The 16,674-nt window shown below is 39.7% G+C and overlaps 1 protein-coding gene, 2 long non-coding RNA genes and 1 pseudogene across 3 annotated transcripts; all 4 read left to right on the forward strand.

Annotated features, from left to right (window-relative positions):
• The first annotated feature begins 1,171 nt into the window (after positions 1–1,171).
• LOC148191682 (uncharacterized) lies at positions 1,172–5,144 on the forward strand (annotated as a pseudogene).
• Positions 4,831–5,424, forward strand: LOC148191683 (uncharacterized). Its single transcript, XM_088100658.1, has one exon. The coding sequence runs from the start codon at positions 4,831–4,833 to the stop codon at positions 5,422–5,424; it is 594 nt and encodes a 197-aa protein (XP_087956784.1).
• A 604-nt stretch (positions 5,425–6,028) lies between these two features.
• Positions 6,029–7,894, forward strand: LOC148191684 (uncharacterized). The gene is made up of 2 exons (XR_015782585.1): positions 6,029–6,116; positions 7,590–7,894. It is a non-coding gene; the product is annotated as an uncharacterized LOC148191684 (long non-coding RNA).
• A 4,960-nt stretch (positions 7,895–12,854) lies between these two features.
• On the forward strand, positions 12,855–14,836 carry LOC148191685 (uncharacterized). The gene is made up of 3 exons (XR_015782518.1): positions 12,855–13,121; positions 13,233–13,323; positions 14,799–14,836. It is a non-coding gene; the product is annotated as an uncharacterized LOC148191685 (long non-coding RNA).
• Positions 14,837–16,674: the final 1,838 nt, after the last annotated feature.

Genomic DNA, 16,674 nt, shown 5'->3' on the forward strand with positions numbered 1-16,674 from the left:
TAATAATATTTTAATTATTTATACTATTTTTTAATTTAAAAGTATAATACATATTATTATATTATTAAAAAAATTGTAAAATGAATGTATTTTTAAGAAGAGTGTCAAATAATTTTTTTCCTAATTAATTATTGCTCTATAGTCTCTTCACTTGCCATATGTTCTGAGAGGGAAACTTAAGACATGTGCACCTGACTTTTGTACTTTCTTAGCCTACTTTATTAATTTGCATGCATTATAAATGGGCATGATGAAGAGACTAAAAGTGAAAGTTAGATTGATCTAAATCCTTTATAACTTTCTTATTTAATAGTCTAATTTTATCCGTTGATTGCTCGGTTTGGATTAAAACTCGTCTTTTTGTTTTTTAACTTATATTTAATAACATAATAACAATAAATCAGATATGATAGGTTTTTAATCAATATTTACGTTCAGTTTGGTTGGTCAATTGATCCGTCTAATCTTGCTAATTGGACCAATTTTTACCATTAGCTATACATGTTTTCGAAAAATATTTCATTTATCGACTTTGTTAATCAAATTTGGATCGTGCTAATTTATTTTTCATAAACGATACATATTAAACACACAATCACTAGTGTTTCCGAAAATTTAACCTTCACTGGTGCACTTGGTTTAAAAGTATCCCAGCCTCTTAATTCATATTTCTATTATGTGTTCAAACAAAAAAAAAAATCAAAATGTTTAACAACTCAAAGCTTATCAAATAACACTCAACGAAATATTGTTTATAAAAAAAAATGTCTAAAAAAAGAAAATGTTTTTCAAATAAATAATCTAATAAACGATATATGTAAGACCCATGAAAAAAAAAAAGAAAATATTTATAGTAGTAAATTTTAGTATTTTATTAGTAATAATAATTTTAATGGATAGAAAAATGTAAATTTTGGATATAAAATTATAGTAATTTTAGAAGGAGAGGTTCAAATTTTTGGTAACTTATTTAGTAAATTTTTTTAGTAAAAAGTAAATAGTAAATAGTAAAAAGTAAATAGTAAATAGTAAAAAGTAAATAGTAAAAATAAATTTTCAGCATTAAGATTCCTTAGCATGGAAGAAAGTAGTAGGTAGAAATTAGGATCAGATTTGGTGAGAAAATGATTGAAATATTATTTTTAAATAATATTAAAATAATAAATAATATTAAAATATTAATGAATAGTAAATTTTTTACCTATAAATAGCCATAGGAGGGAAGGTTATTTTGCACCAAGAAAAGAGGAATCAAGTGAGAGCTTGAGAAATAGAGAAGAAAGAGTTAGGGAGAAATTTTTAGTTGCAAGAAGAGTAGAGGTTCTGAAGGGTTTCAGGGAAACAAATTCGGAGCAGGAGATTAAGTCTGGAATAGAGGTAAGGGGAGCTAATCTTTTTTCTTGTATATGATTTTTTATCCATGTTATGATAATGAATATGAGTTATGAGTATGTTAAAATTTTGGTAATGGTAGTTATCTATTCACTTACATAAATTTAGTTTTCATGATTATAATTTTCTTATTTTCGAGTTAGTATGGTAAAACTTTTCTTTTAATTATTTTGACCGTTGGATTTAGCTAAAATTTTAATATATGAATCCTAAAACCTATTTCTTCACTTTGACCGTTGGGATTTGTAATTAGAAGTCTCTACTTAGAGAAATAAATCCTGCATGTTTGAGTAAATTAATTACCCCTGTAGATCTGTTACTGAGTCATCTCGGTAAAATATATATTACGATTTATTTGACCGTTAGATCAACTTGAAAATTTTATATATGATTCCTAAGATATATTAATACACTTTGACCGATCGGATTATAAATTAAAAGTCTATGTTTTGAGAAAATAATTTTTAAGTTTTGAAAAATCTGATGAACACTATATTTCTGTTCTTAAGTTATTATGGTAAAAATTTCATATATATTTTATTTACCGTTAGATTGAGCCCAAAATTTAGTATGTAATTCATAAGACATATTAAGTCATTTTGACCGTTCAGATTTGTAATTAAATGTTTGTGCTTAGGGAAATTAGTTTCGCATTTTGAGTATAATTGAAAACCACTTAAAATTCTGCACTTGAGTTACCTCGGTAAAACCTCAATATCTATCTAGTTAACCGTTGGATCAACCTGAAATTTTAATATGTAGTTTATAACAAATAGTGAATTATTGTGACCATTCAGATTTGAAATCGGAGTTACAGATTTAGAGATATTAATTTCGTATCTTCTCAGGGATCTTAATATTGCTTAATTTCTATTTTTTGAAATCTATATTAAATTTCGGTGTTAATATTATATGCTGTTGTTTTAAATCTGTAAATAAGAAATTTGTTAAAAACTAGTTGAGGAACGCTTTGGCTAAGGAAAGATTTGGTACTTAAGTTGTCCATTGTGACGCACCTCTCTTTCCTGGAAGTCTACTCGACAAGTTTTTAACTTAAATCCTATTGAACAGATTATGTACTGTTAATTTATTTTGTGATATATTCAGTTTGTATGATTTCTAAAATGATTGAATTTTATTGCATTTGAATTATGCATCTGAACATGGTTGTGAACTATAATGATGTATGTGAGTATGAATTGGACATCTCAGGGAGAGATGACTATGTAATGTTGTGGTTGTTGAGTATAACTGTAGTGAACCTAGGATCGGTCTGTCTATCCCTACACTCAAAGCATTGTTCATGCTCACATAGAGAAGAACAGTGTCAGTGGTGAGAGTAGAGGGAGGTCCTCGTCTATAGCCTTTGATGGCAGAGATAGGCAGGTTGGGGATTTACCTTGCTAGTGTTGGAGAAAGACCAACAGACTATGCGAGTGCAAAGACGACTGTTGGTTCGACAGTTATACAAATCCGGATGAGTCATATGTGTGGATTTACCTTGCATAGTGTTGGAAAGTGCCAGCAGAACTATGCGAGTGTAAAGATGTGTGAGTCGTGGTTCAATGAGCATGCTATAATTGTTCTTTTATATAAATCTATGTATGACACCATGAGTTAACTGTGATATTGATATAACATGTTTTTTTTTATATATCTAGCTCACCCTTGCATTGTTTGTGTTGTGTGCTGTTTGGGTATGTTTCTCTGGCGATGATCATCCACTTGGATGGGAGCAGACGTTGTTGAGGAAATCCCTTTGGAGTAAGAGCTGGAGGATACTAAGGTTGCAGAGTAGTCTTCTTAGGAGTTTCCCATCTGAACACATGTAGTGTTCGAATCTATAAACTGTTGAAGTTTAAATTTCAGTTCCTTTTATTTCTTGATGACTGTAATTTCACATTTAATTACACGTCATGATCCGACTGTTCTCTTTATTGGAATGTTGACGTCTTTATTATGTAATAATTGTTATTATATAATAGGGATGTTACATTAATGGTATCAGAGCAGTTCCTTCCTTAGAAACCTGTAGGTTGTGGGTGTGCTTCGTTTGTGATTGCGTACCCTGGTCTCGTGTAGGAAGTTGTATTAGTTTGAGTCAGACTAATGGTCTTTCTTTCTGTGTGAACAGAAGATGGCACCTACGTCTCCTCATCGTTCTCCTCCGCGAGTCGATCAACCTGACTCTAATCAGATGCTGAATGCGGTGCTCCAGGCGTTGCAACAGCAGAATACTGCGTTGGTTCAACAGAATACCTTTGCATTACAAAATCTTGAAGCCGCAAGGGTATCGACAGAGAACGCGAGAGTGTCTTCCGAGAACACTCAAAGGGAGTTCATGGAATTGATGACTAGTGCTAGGACTCCTCCAAGTGTTTCTTCCGTTGTTATTCCTGCGCAAGAGTGGAGTTTGGAGAGCTTTCTCCAACATCGCCCAGCAAGATTCACTGGAAAGTGCAGCCCTGATGAAGCTGATCACTGGTTTGGAGACATGGAGAGGATATTCGAAGCCAAGGGATGTCCTGATGAGAATAAATTAGCCTATACTCAATATCTGCTTACCGGAGAAGCTGGCCATTGGTGGAACAGCATGAAGATGATTCTTGAAAGGAATGAGACTTCTATTACTTGGGAATTGTTTAGGACTAAATTTTACACTGAGTACTTCCCAGACAGTGTGAGATTTGCAAAGGAAGTAGAATTCCTAGAATTGGTGCAAGGCAACAAATCAGTGTCAGAGTATGCAGATCGCTTCAAGCATTTACTTCGCTTCAACACTATGGCAGTGGATGAAGAATGACAATGCAGAAAGTTTGAGAATGGCTTGAAGAGCGATATCAAGTTGCTAGTGAAGGGGTTACGTATCAGAGAATTCCCTACATTGGTGGAGATGTCCCGTGATCTAGAGAAGACGAAGGGGGAATCTGAGGGACATCAGAATCAGCCTGCTAGGAATAAGGGATCATCTGGATCTCGTGACGGGTTTAGCACTAAGAAGACCCCTTACGCTAGACCATCCTTTTCTTCTGGGTTTAAGGGTTCATCCTATCCACCATCGGTGCAGTCAGGACCAGCCAAGCCGTCCGGCACCGTTAGATGTTTCACCTGTGGAGGACCTCATTACCGGAGCAACTGTCCGATGAGAAGTAGAACAGTGAAGTGTTTCAAGTGCGGGAAAGAGGGACACTTTGCTACAGAGTGTACTTCTGCAGTAGGATCAGGGTCTCAGGCACAGAGGACTGGTTTGCCTCCACCCAGGGGAGGTGACAGACCTCAGACGATGGGAAAAGTGTATGCCATGGTTGGATCAGAGGCAGTCAACTCAGGTAACATCTTCATCGGTATTTGTTTACTTCTTGTTTTACCTGTGTTGTGCTTTTTGATTTGGGGGCAACACACTCCTTCATAGCGAAGGCATGTGTTGAAAAGTTGGGTATGTCTATAGAAGAGTTAGACGTTGATCTGTTGGTGTCTACACCAGCATCAGGATTAATTGGGACGTTTTCTGTGTGTGTCCGTTGTCCGATGGTCGTAGAAGGAAGTCGGGTCAAGGTAAACCTCATCAGTTTACCTTTGCAAGGATTAGAAGTAATCTTGGGAATGGATCGACTATCCGCCAATCGCACCCTCGTCGACTACGATGATAAGGAGATGTCGTTTCCGGATGAAGACCAAGATATGTCTTTGTCGATCGACGTCGTGAGGCAAGACCTCTTGGAAGATGATAGTTGCTTCTTAGTGTTATCACCTATGGAAGCGACTCAAGTTTCGGACCATGCGGCGCAGGAGAATCATAATGTAAACCTCACGGTTGTGAAGGACTTCTTAGATATTCTCCTGAAGAAAATTTCTGGTTTACCGCCTCCACGTGAGCATGAAGATTACCTTAGGACAGTGCTTGAAGTTAAGGGTGTGCAAGTCGGAGAAGATTTGTTGGTTCAAGTGCAACCAGTAAGGATTGAGGACGAACTGTCAAACAAGTCAAGGTCATCTAGGATGGTAGAACAAGCGACTCTACCTGGAAGTTAGAGGCGAGGTGGGAGTAACTTACCTCGACTTGTTCGTGTAAGGCGCAATTTTCGAGGACGAAAATTTTAAAACGTAATTAGATGTCAAATCAGTAATTACGATACTGCTGATTCACCTAGTAGCTTCCATCAATGAGCCGCGACACACGTCCAGTGCATTAATTGCGCACTAAGCTCTGCATGCACACACGACACTTGTCACGTTAGAAGCTTCCAATTCAGAGTTTGGTATGCAGGTGTCAGCGAGGGAGACGTTCGTTCAAACGAACGTGAGTTAAGCAAAAAGAGTTTTCGAAAAACCCTCCACTCACCTGTATCACTCATCTCCTTCCTCTGAATTAGATTTTCCAATTTCTCTGATCTCTCTCTAGAACCAGTAACCTTCTCTCTTCGATAACTCATCTTCTTCTTCTCCGATTCACTTTCCAGAACCGTAGGAGTGTTCGTCCAGTTGAGACCTTTCATTTGGACCGAACAGAACTTGGATCGGAACTGGTAAGTTTTTCTGTCTAAGCTTCGTCCTTTTCTGGTCTCATGCGAACCCTAGTTGGTTGCATGAATGGGTTCTAGGTCTGAGTTTTGGTTGATTGTTTTGGTGTCTTAGTTACGTGGGAACTGTGGAACGAAACTTGAGAGTAGAAGTGGTTAGAGGAAACCCTAGAATCGTGCTTTTGGAAGATCACTGCTATCCAGGTAAGGGAAGCTTACATATATTTAAATTTATACGTGTATGATTGTATGAAAGCATGATTGGGTTGTCTGTATGAAATCTTTGTATGCGTGATTTTCTGATCTGCATGAACGAGCCCTGTTGTGCTGTTATGAATGTACTGATATGATTTTCTGGATTGTTGAGCTGCATGCATGGTTGAATCGTATGGATGAATACTATAATGTATGAATTGTTAAGATGTTGATTATTGAATATGAAGTAATCTGGAAGTGAGAGTGTAAAGTTCATAAATCTGAGATTCATTTGAAGTATAAAGTTTAGGTTAAAATGTTGAAATCTGAAAAATTGGCTAAGGTTGATAATTCTACACTTAAATCCTACTTTTGTTAACTAACGCTCGTCACTGTACGGTCTTATACCGTTCGGTTTTCCTTATGATACTTTAAAATGGAATTCTTTCATTTGGAAAGAATTCTGCTCGAGAACGAGCGTCCCCCTTTGAGTAAATAAGCGTTCGGCCTTATGTCGAGCGTTCGTTGTTGGTAGCGTTCGGCCTTCTGTCGAGCGTCAGTCTTTAATAGCGTTCGACCTCATGTCGAGCGTCAGTCTTTAATAGCGTTCGACCTCATGTCGAGCGTCAGTCTTTAATAGCGTTCGACCTCATGTCGAGCGTCAGTCTTTAATAGCGTTCGACCTCATGTCGAGCGTCAGTCTTTAATAGCGTTCGACCTCATGTCGAGCGTCAGTCTTTAATAGCGTTCGACCTCATGTCGAGCGTCAGTCTTTAATAGCGTTCGACCTCATGTCGAGCGTCAGTCTTTAATAGCGTTCGACCTCATGTCGAGCGTCCGTTTTAAATAGCGTTCGTCCTGATCTCAAATAGCGTTCGTCCATACAGTGAATTAACGTTCGTCTTTTTATGGAAGTGTAACAAAGAATGAAAATGTGATATTGAGAGAATTATAAAATGAACGAACCATATATGAGGTGAAATTATGATATTGATATTTGAACGAGCGTTCCAAGGAGGAACTACTCTGGTTGGAAATTGAATTTGTAAAGTATGACTGTGGATAAGTTTAGACTCGCTGTCCATCCTGATGTTCCGTGATACGCCTCTTCAAGTAGAAGGGGTACTCATGTGTGGGAACGGCAGGAGGTCCTTAGTCCATAAGTTAACATGGGCGACGTAAGAACGGACTTACCTCGAGTGGCAGCTGTTTAATGTTACCCAGTTACTACATCACTCGGGTGCAAGGACGCTTGAAACTACACAGATTCATACAGTCCGGACGGTCTGTCTAGAATATTTATATTTATGTTTTGATTGAAGTTATATGCGTATGTACTGATTGTGTGATGATTTGAATATAAATGTTGAAGTATGAATTTAAAATACGTAAGCTTACCCTTGCATTTCCATTGTGTTGTCTACTGTACATGTATACTCCGTCTTGTCAAATGCAATGATCATCCGTTGTGGATGTGAGCAGATGGTGGAGCGTCCCTTGAAACACTGCTGGAAGAAGAAAATTTGGAGGACGCGACGCTGGTGGATGTTGAAGTGAAAGCCGAGCCCTAGAGCGCTCGCCAGTATAGTATAGTTTATTACGTGTTTTATGTAGACGTTCGGTTGTAATCCTGTAAAACCGTTCGTCCTTAAACTCTTTATATTATGACGTTCGTCATTTCTGTATGCTTTATGAACGTTCGACACCGTTAGTGCTCGTTCGGTCTTTGTAAGACTGCACTGTTTATTATCTTAATGTAATTAATCTTGATTATGGTAATTACTATATTTTGGGATGTTACAAAAGTGGTATCAGAGCAGTTTTGTTCTCTTAAGGACGCTGTAGGTTATGAGCGCATTACGTTTTTACTGTGTGCTTATCGTGTGTTTAATAAGTTAATGTTTTAACTGTTAGACACTTCTAACGTTCGTTTTCTCTGGTACAGAAAACGATGGCCCCTAGACTCCCCTCCTCCACCCCAACCTAACGAACCTGATACGTCCAACCACGCCAGGTTGTTGGAGACAGTGATAGACCGTTTACAACAGCAGAATACGACCCTAATGGAACAAAACGCCACCCTGATGCAGCAAAACCAAGCTGCCATGCAAAGTCTGGAAGCTTCCCGTGCTAGCTCGGAAACAACCCAGCGACAGCTGATGGAGATTTTAGCATCAACCAGGCACACTGCGGGAGCGTCTTCTTCCAACGCTGCCCCGCCTACTGCTGAGTGGACCCTGGAGAGTTTCCTCCAACACCACCCGGCTAAATTCAGTGGGAAATGCCTTCCTGATGAGGCAGACCAGTGGTTGAGAGATATGGAGCGTATTTATGATGCTAAGAGGTGTCCGGATGAGAGCCGCTTGGCTTTTACAGAGTATTTGTTGACTGGAGAAGCAAGTCACTGGTGGACGAGTATGAAGGCCATCTTAACGGACGCTCGGAATCCAGTAACCTGGGCGGTTTTCAGAGGCAAGTTTTATGAAGAGTATTTCCCGGACAGCGTACGTTACGCTAAGGAAGTTGAGTTCCTTCAATTGGCACAAGGAACCAAGTCTGTGTCGGAGTATACCAACACCTTTAAACACCTCCTGAGGTTCAATACGATGGCTACTAACGAGGAGTGGCAGTGCAGGAAGTTTGAGAATGGGTTGAGAAGTGATCTGAAAGTTGATCTCAACTTTGTGTATTCGGTCTTTTCCTGCCATGGTCGAGCGAGCCAAGGTTTTGGAGAAGAATATGGCAGAGGCAGAACGGTTGAAGAGGCAGCAAACAGTGAGTAGGGGACCAATGGTGTCCAGGGGAGGTGCTGTACAGAGGAGACCTCCTTACGCTCGTCCAAATCAGTCTTCTCAGACGAGCGGATCACAAGCAGTAGTCCCTGTCGGACAGTCTGGGCAGGGAGGTGTTGTTTGTTTTCGGTGTGGAGGACCACATTATAGGTCTTCATGCCCTCAGTTGGTGGGAGTAAAGCAATGCACTCGTTGTGGAAGAAACGGGCACCTGGATCACGAGTGCAATATGAGTGGGCGTGCTGTGATGAGGCCACCTAATGCTGGAAGAAATCAGCCAAGAGGAGGACGAGCCCAAGCTAGTGGGCGAGTGTATGCTATAACGAGCGCTGAAGCAGCGAGTTCAGGTAACCTTATTGTTGGTGAATGCATGCTGTTTGGTAGACCCTGCTGTGCTTTGTTTGATTCGGGGGCAACGCACTCCTTCATCTCGAAGGCGTGTGTTGAAAAGCTGGGATTAGAAGTGAGCGAGATGCAGTTTGATCTGGTGGTGTCGACCCCAGCAGCTGGTGAGGTTAGGACGTCCACTATGTGCGTCAAGTGTCCTATAGAAGTGGATGGGCGTAGGTTTAAAGTTAGCCTCATCTGCTTACCTCTTCAAGGTTTGGAGGTTATCTTAGGAATGGATTGGTTGGCTGCCAATCGTGTTCTTCTTGATTGTGGAGCGAAAGAGTTGATCTTCCCTGGTGTAGATGAAGAAGTTCTTTCAGTGACGCTCGGTCAGCTGAAAGAAGACATTATGGAAGGCGCCAGCTGTTTCTTGATTATGACTCACGAGGATCAGGAATCCAGAGGAGGGTAGAAGAACGATCGTCCACTAGAAACGGTAAGGACGATCAGTTGTGGACGAGTTTGCGGACGTTTTTCCGGAAGAGATCCCTGGACTTCCCCCTCAGCGTGAAGTGGAGTTTACAATTGATTTGGTGACTACAGCCGCTCCCATCTCGGTTCAGCCATATAGGATGTCGCCTGCGGAGTTATCTGAACTAAAGAAGCAGATTGAGGAGTTGATAGAGAAGAAATTTATTAGGCCGAGCGTATCACCCTGGGGAGCGCCCGTGCTGTTAGTAAGGAAGAAGGATGGCAGCTCTCGGTTGTGTATTGACTACAGGCAATTAAACAAGCTGACCATCAAGAACAAGTACCCTTTGCCGAGGATAGATGACTTGCTAGATCAACTACATGGGGCTGCAGTATTCTCGAAGATTGATTTGAGATCCGGATATCATCAAATTAGGGTTAAAGAAGATGACATCCAGAAGACAGCATTCAGGTCGCGATATGGGCATTATGAATATGTGGTGATGCCTTTTGGAGTAACGAACGCTCCAGCCGTGTTCATGGAGTACATGAACCGCATATTCAGGCCCTATTTGGATAAGTTTGTGGTTGTCTTCATAGATGATATCCTCATCTATTCCAAGACTGAAGAAGAGCATGAAGAGCACCTTAGACTCGTACTTGGAGTGTTGCGGGAGAAAGAATTATATGCCAAGTTGTCTAAGTGTGAATTCTGGATGAAGGAGATCCAGTTTTTGGGTCATGTGGTGTCGGCTGGAGGTATCTCGGTGGATCCAGCGAAAGTGCGAGCGGTATTGGATTGGGAGAGTCCGCGTTCGGTCACGGAGGTACGTAGTTTTGTTGGACTGGCGGGCTACTACAGACGTTTCATTGAAGGTTTTGCTAAGATAGTAGCGCCGCTAACCCAATTGACCCGTAAAGATCAGCCGTTCGCTTGGACTGATCGTTGTGAATCCAGTTTTCAAGAGCTGAAGATCAAGCTGACGAGCGCCCCAGTGCTGGTTATTCCGGATACGTCTAAACCGTTTGAAGTTATTGCGACGCTTCTCATCAAGGTCTGGGTTGTGTTTTGATGCAAGAGAGGCGAGCGGTAGCGTATGCGTCTCGGCAGTTGAGGATTCACGAGAGGAATTATCCAACGCACGACCTGGAGTTGGCAGCGGTCGTTTTTGCACTGAAGATCTGGAGGCATTTCTTGTATGGATCCACGTTCCAAGTTTTCAGTGATCACAAGAGTCTCAAGTACCTCTTTGATCAGAAGGAGTTGAATATGAGGCAGAGGAGGTGGCTTGAGTTCTTGAAGGATTATGATTTCGAGCTGCTCTACCATCCAGGAAAAGCGAACGTGGTAGCGGACGCTCTGAGCAGAAAAGTGGTGCATATGTCGTCTATGATGCTATGATGTGCGCGAGTTGAGCTTGGTGGAGAGTTTTAGAGATCTAAGGTTACAGTTTGAGTTTGAACCAAACAGCATCAAGTGCTGTAACCTTAGAATATCTAGCAATGTGTTCGACCAAATCAGAATGAAGCAGCGTGAGGATGAAGATCTGGTGAAGATACTAGACTCGCTCGTTTCAAAGAAAGATAAGGAATTCAACACAGGAACGGACGGCATGCTGCGTTACAAGGGTAGGACGTGCATTCCTAATGATGGCGAACTGAAGAGGATCATTCTGGAGGAAGGCCATCACAGTCGTCTTAGCATGCACCCTGGCATGACCAAGATGTATCAAGACCTCCGGAAATCGTTTTGGTGGCCTGGAATGAAGGGTGATGTCGCTCGTTTTGTGGCATCATGTCTAACTTGTCAACGAGCGAAGGCAGAATATCAAAGACCTGGCGGATTGCTTCAACAATTAGAGATTCCCGAATGGAAGTGGGATAGCATATCCATGGATTTCGTGACTCATCTACCACGCACGGTCAGGAATCATGATTCAATCTGGGTGATCGTGGATAGGCTAACCAAGAGCGCCCACTTCCTAGCTGTCAACTTAAAGATGTCGTTAACCAACTTAGCTAAGTTGTATATCCAGGAGATCGTTCGTCTGCATGGGGTACCTTCGAGCATAATTTCAGATCGTGATACAAGGTTTACTTCACGGTTTTGGCAGTCACTTCAAAGCGAGCTTGGTAGTAGATTACAAATGAGTTCAGCCTACCACCCTCAGACGGACGGCCAGTCTGAACGAACCATCCAGACGCTAGAAGATTTACTGAGGACGTGCGTCCTAGATCACTTAGGCGCATGGGATGAGGTTCTGCCGCTAGTGGAGTTCACGTATAACAACAGTTTCCAGGCGAGCATTGGAATGGCACCGTTTGAAGCACTCTATGGGAGGAAATGCCGAACGCCACTTTGTTGGTTCAAAGAAGGAGAGCACGTACTAACTGGACCTGAGCTTATACAGCAAACGACCGAGAAAGTCAAGCAAATCCAGGAGAGGTTGAAGACGTCTTTGAGCAGGCAGAAGTCGTACGCTGATAAAAGGAGAAGACCGCTGGAGTTCGCTGCAGGGGAGCATGTGTTCCTTCGACTCAATCCAGTCACTGGTGTGGGACGAGCCGTTCGTCCAAAGAAGTTATCTCCCAAGTTCATTGGACCCTACCAGATATTGAGGAAGATCGGACCAGTGGCGTATGAGCTTGCGTTGCCACCCCAACTAACCAACCTTCACCCTGTCTTCCACGTCTCTCAACTTCGAAAATATATAGCAAATCCGTCACACGTACTGGAGTTAGAAGACATTCAGCTACGTCCAGATCGAACGTTAGAATTGCGTCCAGTTCGTGTAGAAGATAGCCGCACCAAGTACTACAAGGGCAAGGAAGTTCGCTTGGTGAAATAGTGTGGGACGCTAAGACGGGTGATTCAACGTGGGAAGTCGAGAGCGCCATGAAGGACTTGTATCCTCATCTGTTCTTGGGTAAGTCTCTAATTTTCGAGGTCGAAAATTTTTGTAGATAGGTGGAATGTGAGATCCCGGAAATTTTAAAACGTAATTAGATGTCAAATCAGTAATTACGATACTGCTGATTCACCTAGTAGCTTCCATCAATGAGCCGCGACACACGTCCAGTGCATTAATTGCGCACTAAGCTCTGCATGCACACACGACACTTGTCACGTTAGAAGCTTCCAATTCAGAGTTTGGTATGCAGGTGTCAGCGAGGGAGACGTTCGTTCAAACGAACGTGAGTTAAGCAAAAAGAGTTTTCGAAAAACCCTCCACTCACCTGTATCACTCATCTCCTTCCTCTGAATCAGATTTTCCAATTTCTCTGATCTCTCTCTAGAACCAGTAACCTTCTCTCTTCGATAACTCATCTTCTTCTTCTCCGATTCACTTTCCAGAACCGTAGGAGTGTTCGTCCAGTTGAGACCTTTCATTTGGACCGAACAGAACTTGGATCGGAACTGGTAAGTTTTTCTGTCTTAAGCTTCGTCCCTTTTCTGGTCTCATGCGAACCCTAGTTGGTTGCATGAATGGGTTCTAGGTCTGAGTTTTGGTTGATTGTTTTGGTGTCTTAGTTTTACGTGGGAACTGTGGAACGAAACTTGAGAGTAGAAGTGGTTAGAGGAAACCCTAGAATCGTGCTTTTGGAAGATCACTGCTATCCAGGTAAGGGAAGCTTACATATATTTAAATTTATACGTGTATGATTGTATGAAAGCATGATTGGGTTGTCTGTATGAAATCTTTGTATGCGTGATTTTCTGATCTGCATGAACGAGCCCTGTTGTGCTGTTATGAATGTACTGATATGATTTTCTGGATTGTTGAGCTGCATGCATGGTTGAATCGTATGGATGAATACTATAATGTATGAATTGTTAAGATGTTGATTATTGAATATGAAGTAATCTGGAAGTGAGAGTGTAAAGTTCATAAATCTGAGATTCATTTGAAGTATAAAGTTTAGGTTAAAATGTTGAAATCTGAAAAATTGGCTAAGGTTGATAATTCTACACTTAAATCCTACTTTTGTTAACTAACGCTCGTCACTGTACGGTCTTATACCGTTCGGTTTTCCTTATGATACTTTAAAATGGAATTCTTTCATTTGGAAAGAATTCTGCTCGAGAACGAGCGTCCCCCTTTGAGTAAATAAGCGTTCGGCCTTATGTCGAGCGTTCGTTGTTGATAGCGTTCGGCCTTCTGTCGAGCGTCAGTCTTTAATAGCGTTCGACCTCATGTCGAGCGTCAGTCTTTAATAGCGTTCGACCTCATGTCGAGCGTCAGTCTTTAATAGCGTTCGACCTCATGTCGAGCGTCAGTCTTTAATAGCGTTCGACCTCATGTCGAGCGTCAGTCTTTAATAGCGTTCGACCTCATGTCGAGCGTCAGTCTTTAATAGCGTTCGACCTCATGTCGAGCGTCAGTCTTTAATAGCGTTCGACCTCATGTCGAGCGTCAGTCTTTAATAGCGTTCGACCTCATGTCGAGCGTCCGTTTTAAATAGCGTTCGTCCTGATCTCAAATAGCGTTCGTCCATACAGTGAATTAACGTTCGTCTTTTTATGGAAGTGTAACAAAGAATGAAAATGTGATATTGAGAGAATTATAAAATGAACGAACCATATATGAGGTGAAATTATGATATTGATATTTGAACGAGCGTTCCAAGGAGGAACTACTCTTGGTTGGAAATTGATATTGTAAAGTATGACTGTGGATAAGTTTAGACTCGCTGTCCATCCTGATGTTCCGTGATACGCCTCTTCAAGTAGAAGAGGGTACTCATGTGTGGGAACGGCAGGAGGTCCTTAGTCCATAAGTTAACATGGGCGACGTAAGAACGGACTTACCTCGAGTGGCAGCTGTTTAATGTTACCCAGTTACTACATCACTCGGGTGCAAGGACGCTTGAAACTACACAGATTCATACAGTCCGGACGGTCTGTCTAGAATATTTATATTTATGTTTTGATTGAAGTTATATACGTATGTACTGATTGTGTGATGATTTGAATATAAATGTTGAAGTATGAATTTAAAATACGTAAGCTTACCCTTGCATTTCCATTGTGTTGTCTACTGTACATGTATACTCCGTCTTGTCAAATGCAATGATCATCCGTTGTGGATGTGAGCAGATGGTGGAGCGTCCCTTGAAACACTGCTGGAAGAAGAAATTTGGAGGACGCGACGCTGGTGGATGTTGAAGTGAAAGCCGAGCCCTAGAGCGCTCGCCAGTATAGTATAGTTTATTACGTGTTTTATGTAGACGTTCGGTTGTAATCCTTAAAAACCGTTCGTCCTTAAACTCTTTATATTATGACGTTCGTCATTTCTGTATGCTTTATGAACGTTCGACACCGTTAGTGCTCGTTCGGTCTTTGTAAGACTGCACTGTTTATTATCTTAATGTAATTAATCTTGATTATGGTAATTACTATATTTTGGGATGTTACAGGGAGAATGTAAGACCCATGAAAAAAAAAAAATATTTATAGTAGTAAATTTTAGTATTTTATTAGTAATAATAATTTTAATGGATAGAAAAATGTAAATTTTGGATATAAAATTATAGTAATTTTAGAAGGAGAGGTTCAAATTTTTGGTAACTTATTTAGTAAATTTTTTTAAATTGAATAGTAAAAAGTAAATAGTAAATAGTAAAAAAAGTAAATAGTAAATAGTAAAAAGTAAATAGTAAAAATAAATTTTCAGCATTAAGATTCCTTAGCATGGAAGAAAGTAGTAGGTAGAAATTAGGATCAGATTTGGTGAGAAAATGATTGAAATATTATTTTTAAATAATATTAAAATAATAAATAATATTAAAATATTAATGAATAGTAAATTTTTTTACCTATAAATAGCCATAGGAGGGAAGGTTATTTTGCACCAAGAAAAGAGGAATCAAGTGAGAGCTTGAGAAATAGAGAAGAAAGAGTTAGGGAGAAATTTTTAGTTGTAAGAAGAGTAGAGGTTCTGAAGGGTTTCAGGGAAACAAATTCGGAGCAGGAGATTAAGTCTGGAATAGAGGTAAGGGGAGCTAATCTTTTTCTTGTATATGATTTTTTTTATCCATGTTATGATAATGAATATGAGTTATGAGTATGTTAAAATTTTGGTAATGGTAGTTATCTATTCACTTACATAAATTTAGTTTTCATGATTATAATTTTCTTATTTTCGAGTTAGTATGGTAAAACTTTTCTTTTAATTATTTTGACCGTTGGATTTAGCTAAAATTTTAATATATGAATCCTAAAACCTATTTCTTCACTTTGACCGTTGGGATTTGTAATTAGAAGTCTGTACTTAGAGAAATAAATCCTGCATGTTTGAGTAAATTAATTACCCTTGTAGATCTATTACTGAGTCATCTCGGTAAAATATATATTAAGACTTATTTGACCGTTAGATCAACTTGAAAATTTTATATATGATTCCTAAGATATATTAATACACTTTGACCGATCGGATTATAAATTAAAAGTCTATGTTTGGAGAAAATAAGTTTTTTAGTTTTGAAAAATCTGATGAACACTATATTTCTGTTCTTAAGTTATTATGGTAAAATTTCATATATATTTTATTTACCGTTAGATTGAGCCCAAAATTTAGTATGTAATTCATAAGACATATTAAGTCATTTTGACCGTTCAGATTTGTAATTAAATGTCTGTGCTTAGGGAAATTAGTTTCGCATTTTGAGTATAATTGAAAACCACTTAAAATTCTGCACTTGAGTTACCTCGGTAAAACCTCAATATCTATCTAGTTAACCGTTGGATCAACCTGAAATTTTAATATGTAGTTTATAACAAATAGTGAATTATTGTGACCATTCAGATTTGAAATCGGAGTTACAGATTTAGAGATATTAATTTCGTATCTTCTCAGGGATCTTAATATTGCTTAATTTCTATTTTTTTGATATCTATATTAAATTTCGGTGTTAATATTATATGCTGTTGTTTTAAATCTGTAAATAAGAAATTTGTTAAAAACTAGTTGAGG

Source organism: Vigna umbellata, chromosome 10, assembly GCF_029865625.1.
Source record: "Vigna umbellata cultivar VRB3 chromosome 10, Vumbellata_1.0, whole genome shotgun sequence".
Classification (NCBI taxonomy): domain Eukaryota; kingdom Viridiplantae; phylum Streptophyta; class Magnoliopsida; order Fabales; family Fabaceae; genus Vigna; species Vigna umbellata.